The sequence below is a fragment of the Nelumbo nucifera genome, chromosome 3 (genome assembly GCF_055504915.1).
Source record: "Nelumbo nucifera cultivar China Antique chromosome 3, China Antique-T2T, whole genome shotgun sequence".
In the NCBI taxonomy this organism is placed as follows: domain Eukaryota; kingdom Viridiplantae; phylum Streptophyta; class Magnoliopsida; order Proteales; family Nelumbonaceae; genus Nelumbo; species Nelumbo nucifera.
In genome coordinates, this window is record NC_142651.1 from 111,343,721 (window position 1) to 111,349,720 (window position 6,000).

The 6,000-nt window shown below is 38.7% G+C and overlaps 1 protein-coding gene across 4 annotated transcripts in view; it reads left to right on the plus strand.

Moving 5' to 3' along the window:
- LOC104607225 (mitogen-activated protein kinase homolog MMK1-like) overlaps window positions 1–5,661 on the plus strand; it is a 96,635-nt gene extending 90,974 nt beyond the window's left edge. For 2 of the 4 annotated variants that reach the window (XM_088900055.1, XM_088900054.1), the window contains exon 6: window positions 5,227–5,661. In XM_088900055.1, the coding sequence (XP_088756181.1) occupies window positions 5,227–5,402 (176 nt within the window). In that variant the 3' untranslated portion in view covers window positions 5,403–5,661. Of the gene's footprint in view, window positions 1–5,171 lie in introns of all 4 variants that reach the window. The other 2 variants (XM_088900056.1, XM_088900057.1) reach the window with 1 other exon arrangement.
- The last annotated feature ends 339 nt before the right edge of the window (window positions 5,662–6,000 follow it).

Below are 6,000 nucleotides of genomic sequence, written 5' to 3' on the forward strand. Positions count from 1 at the left end.
TCATTTCCTACCTGACTTGACACATTTTGTAAAGATTGAGAAGGATCACACCATATATCGGGGATTGTGAAGAACTTAATTATTAGATACTTAATTAGAGGTCACACTGCAGGGGACCAGCATACCTTTGGTGGGAAGTGATATGACACCCGAGAGAAACAAATTCATGAGCTGCCTCATACCCATGTCAGGAACGCAATCATCAGCTGGAATGCTCATCGCCTGGCAAGTTATACTCACCATCTTTTCTTTCCCTACCAACTAGGTCTTTGTGGGTTTTCACCAATAGAGCTTGGGATGCAGAGCTGAGAAATGAAAATAAATGAAAGAAAACCACATCAGTGATAAACACTGTTTCAATAGTTGAAATGAAAGTGGGAGAGGAATTAAGTGTAGATTACCTGAGAATGGGTTATGGGGGATAGAGTGGAGGTAGCCATAGAAGAGAATCTTCTTCTTCTTCTTCTTCTTCTTCTTCCTCCTCCTCTTCTTCTTTCACCTCACTTCTCTTTCTACTCTTTCCTGTATAGAAGGGAAAAATAGGATTTTTAGAATTTTAAATGAGTTCTTTTATTGATGGAGGTATGTTTAAGTTTAGTCAGGTCAGCCTACAAAGTATATTTAAGTTTATTTGGGGTATATTTAAGTCAATTTATGAAAACTCAGGGTATGTTTGAGTCTTTTACCTTAAATATTAATGTTGGCGCTGCCAGACCAATCTTTTGGACTCAAAGCCTTTGTTCCTCTCTTCTCTCATACTCTCTTCTCTCTTCTATTGATTTCTTCCAAGATTTCACAAATGAAAGGAGGTAGAAAGTCTTTTGTGAATTTGATTCCACTAGGAGTCTTGGAGGCAAGGTTAAGAAACCCAAATTTATCTTTTCTTATTTTCTCTTCTTTGCTCATCTCATACTCATTTCAATTCTTCTTTTCTCCATTTACAAGTAGAATCATAACATTTGGTATCAAAGCCTGGTTATGACGGAACACATGGTTCGCCTTGAAACCAAAGTGGGTATGTTAGTCGCAGGGCAGGATTAGATGCTGAAAGCCTGAAACAACTAAACAAGATGTTCACCAATTTCAACGAAAGGTTGGATCAGATAATTACAAGCCATGGCAAAGGCTTTGTCAACCAAGCTCTAGGTGGTAAACCCTAATCTGTGAAATCTGAAGTAGTGATTGAAGGAGAAGACAAATCAGAAATATCTAAGGGTCATTCAAGGGTCGGAATGACTGGATTAAGAAAAGGTTTTGTTTATCTATCTTTATCAGCCTCATGCAAATAATACCAGAGAAGATTTTGTTTAGGTGTGGTGTCCCCACTCAACTTTTGAGAGTTAGCCATGCTGGAAAGACTGTGCTCTCGGTTATTTTTGCATGCTCTCCTTGTGATTATGGGCATGGAATGCATTTGGATCCATTGGATGGCTATTGAAAATGATATCGGACAACTGATTGCCACCTACTAGAACGACCTTACTCAACCTTGAGGACAAGATTTGTTTTTCAAGGGTTGGGAATGTTATGCGCCATACATTGTAATCTATGGGGTTGATCATGGGATGCCATGCAATGGCATATATTGTAATTATTTAGTATTATGGGTAAATGGGTAGTTAGTTTAAGTGGGTAGTAGACTAGGATTTAAAAGTTTGGTATGGATGATAGAAAGATAACAAGAAGTGGTTATGTGAAGGTGAAGGAAGGGGAAATCCATCATATGGATGGCCAAACCATGTAGGGTGGCTGGGCGAAATTTCAAAAATTTCTTCTCCCTTCCAGGAATTGTATTCCTAGTTTTAGAAAAACTGCATTTTTCAATGATTGTTTTTGAATCAAACGGGATCAGATCTGAAACCAAAAGAAAAAGAAAGCAATACCTGATACGGAATCCACATGTGCAGCTCCCAAAGTAGGTGTTCATGCCCGAAGAGGGTACCAAAACCCGCTTCCACTGAAGATGGCACAGCTTGAGATGAAGCAGGTTCAACAATGCAATCCTTCAGCAAGAACTGCAATCCAACAGCTTGGATCAAGCAAGGGAGGTGAGCACGAGCTAGATCTGATATTTTCTTGCAAAAAATCAAAACCAGAACTGATCTTTATCAGTTCAAGAATGGAGAATCGAATAGGGTATGTATGGCGGCAAGAGCAGAAGGAGAGAGGGAGAACTGAGAGCAGTATTGTGTATTCTGGAGCAGTTCGCCCTCTCCTATTTATAGATCTTAAAGAGCTGATCTCCTAATCTAATTAGGAGTTTCCTAATCCAAATCTTTATTTGGATTTGAACTCTTTAAGCGGATAAGACTTATTCTCTTATCCTTATTTGTTGATTCAAACCCATATTCATACCCAAATTCGCCCATGTTGATTAATCCAATTAATCTTTGGGCCCTAGGCCCATTAAGTAAATGGCTTACGACCCTGATTAATTGTTGGATAACTTGGCTCTCTTTGTATGGCGTGGGACCCTAACATTGACATCACAAAAGCCATATGGGTTCAGCTTAGCTTCTGTGACAAAGCCTAGCCGAATTCACTTCTAAACACAATGAATCCCTGAGTCCATCAGTATGGGCTCTTAATGGGCCCAACATTTACACTAAATGATCCTTGAGTCCAGCCATCTTATGAAGGCCCAAGGACAATGGTCTTAAGTGAGATTAGCCCATCAGGTATAATAGCCCTAAATGGTCGTACACTTGACCTTTCAGCCCTTAATGATCAAACACTGCCCGACAAGAGAGGATCTCTCCCTCGGCTGTAAGGTATAGTGTTGCACTCTCTGCTCGGATGGATCCCGGGAATTAAAACCTTTTGCAAACCTTTTTCATAAGACATAATATATATATATATATATATATTGCAAAACAAATCTCAAACACGGTTGAAGTTGACTACTGACAATTTTGGTTTCCATCAGAGAGAGTGCAATCCCCGATCATTCACTTTGTCCGACAAAGGGGCTGATCCTGTCACTATGATCACCCATTCGAGTGAATTCTCAGACTGCCCCAACATACACAGGTTTTGATCCCCTCTAAGGATCTCATTGATTGGCATATCAAAGACAACCCAATCTGACACCCAGTGCAGTACCATAATTAAGTCTAAGGGTTAGGTGTAACTTTCCAGTTTTGCCCACCAGTCTCCAAGGTCCAGGGCATAACTGGAAAATGGTTTGGGTTCAGTGTTTCAAACAAACACACACTACATGTGCTTCGGGTCTCACCCTGGCAGTTGAGACAAGCCACCCCAACCAACTTGGCAACACATTAGTGTCAGCCTTGGTAGGATAAACTTCCCCAAGTCTATCCAACGACTAAGAACATTCTAAACTAACACAAGTCTCATAAGTGTCCAGTTTAAGGGTAATTACATAGAAACACACCAAATATAACATGAATCAACTATGTATTTTTATTCATTTACATTAAATGTTTAATGCACATCAATCTGATTGGAGCTAAGGGCATACACTGTCTAACAGAAGGGGCATGTGTGTGCAATGTGGGTCGTTATTGAGTCATAGTGGGATTTGAATCCCAATACTCTTTCACTATATTGGAGTCTCTTAGTCTATTATATATATTTAAATGATGGTTGTGAATGAAAGGAGGTAGGAAGTATTTTGTGAATTTGATTCCATTAGGAGTCTCGGAGGCAAGGTTCCCTCAAAGAAACCCAAGTTCATCTTTTCTTATTTTCTTCTTTGCTCATCTCAGACCCATTTCAATTCTTCTCTCCATTTACAAGTAGGCCCATAACAAACTAACAACCCTAATCAGGAAATCAAAACTGACATGAGAAAGTCTAATCTCTTCATTAGCAGATTTAGACAAGTGCCTCATCTCACTTCGTCAAGAAATTACAAGGAGTGGACCATTCCCTTTTTGATAAGATACCACATCATTCTTTTGTAGGAAGTGTTAAAACTTTGTAAGAGAAGGTGAATGCAAGACAGAAATGAGGATCTGTTGTAATGAGTATGAGAGATTGGTAAATTAGCACCCACAACCAGAGAAGGAAAAGGATGTGAGAACTGTTGAAAACCATCTGGATTTTATAATGAGACTTGAACCTGTAACAATGACTTGTAACCATCTGGATTTTATAATGGTTTATTTTTATGTCAACAAACCATTTCTTTTCCTATCAAACTCCTTAGGAGTTGAAGAGAGCAACTAAGTTTTTCTCTGGTATCTCTCCTTTAACCTCTTGAAAAACTCTTCAGCTTGACTATCCTCACCCATAAGGTTTTTCTTTTTTTTTTTTCGTTTTTATTAATTTATACCATCATACTTATCTTTTTATGATTGAATGTTACAATCTTTGTTCTTCATTAGGGAATCTCTACAGCCACTTTCTTAGCTAATTATCCTTTACTTTTCCTAATCCCAAACCACTATACTCCTTCCTCTTGCATGCATCTGCCTATAGGTAGACTGGCCTTAAACCGGCCCCTCTGAATCAGTTTCGGAAAAAAACATAAAAAACAGTACCAATATGCCAGCAGGGCGTATCGGCCTGTATCGATATTTTGAACCTTGATTATAACAAGTAATGGCCCCTAGTAACGGCGCTATTAATAACCTTAAAAAAAGTCAGAAATGTAGCCCATCAGCCATTTGATCCAAAAGAAAACCCCATTTTGTAAATTATAAACTTCAGAAAACTCCAATCAACATGATCATAGGGTTTCTTAAAATTTAAAATCATACCTTCACTTTCCTACCATTTTCATATCCTTCACCGCCCCGCTGGCCACTTAACTCTGGTCTACACTCTGCCTGCCTTTTACAAAACCACCTTGCAGTTGGGAAATTAGATTTGGGAGTGCATTTCGAATGTTATATTAGGGGATGGTTGGAGGTATCAATTTTTTAAATTGCGACATCAGCCAATTCTCTAAATCCTGTGAAAAAAATTGGTTTGGTAAGACCTATTCCTCAAAAATCAGTAGAGGAATCACGTGGTCCCAATTTTTGTGATTTTGGATGATGCCCAAAAACTTGATTTTGATAACTTGATTCCTCAAACAAGCACCCACTTAATGTTTCTTGGACTACACCTTGCCCTGGAGGTTGCTGGAGGCCACATTCAATCTCATGTAAAATTGGCTTAGTTTTCTAAATAAATGTCACTCCCACAGTTCTTGAATCTTGCAGCACTAGTCACCAGAAGGGAGAAGAAGCTGCCTAATGCTGAACTCTTTATTTGCAGTTGAAGATGCATTAGCGCACCCATACTTGGCTTCCCTGCATGACATTAGCGATGAGCCTGTCTGTTCAACTCCATTCAGCTTTGACTTCGAGCAACATGCACTGTCCGAGGAACAGATGAAGGAGCTTATATACCTGGAGTCCCTGGCATTCAATCCTGAATATCAGCAGCAGTAATGAGTCATCAGATTCTCCTCTCATTGCCTAGTTTGGTCCCCGAATATTATGAGGAAATTGATTCCTTATGTAAATATGTTCATTTAAAAACCTTGATGGTTCTGGGATTGTATTTATCTGACGATGGGCATGAAGTTTGTGGGATTCGTGTAATGGAAGGGTGTTTATATGCATGCTTGCTTTCTATGGCTGCTTTTCCATTATTAAGTTATCAAGCTACAAGAATTGGTTGCACAATGTTAAGTAATTTTCGCTCTTCTATACAGCTACAATGCTCCTTTTTTTTTTTATCAGTGAAAGCGATTTTATTAATAAAAAGATATGAGAATTAGTACAGAGAGGCTACCCCAATGTCCAATAACATTCCACCCAATATTTGCTTTACAATCTTACAACAGAGTCCAAAACCAATGTTTCCTATTAGCCCCTTGCTTTGCTAACTGGTCCGCAAACCATTTGCTACTCTTGGAGTCCACTGAACTATTAACTGGATATCATTTTTTTTTTTATCAATAACAGAAATCTTTATTAATGAATAATACTTCTGAAAATTTTACAGAAAATGGAGAGGTAAATTATTTAACTCCCCAACATCAAA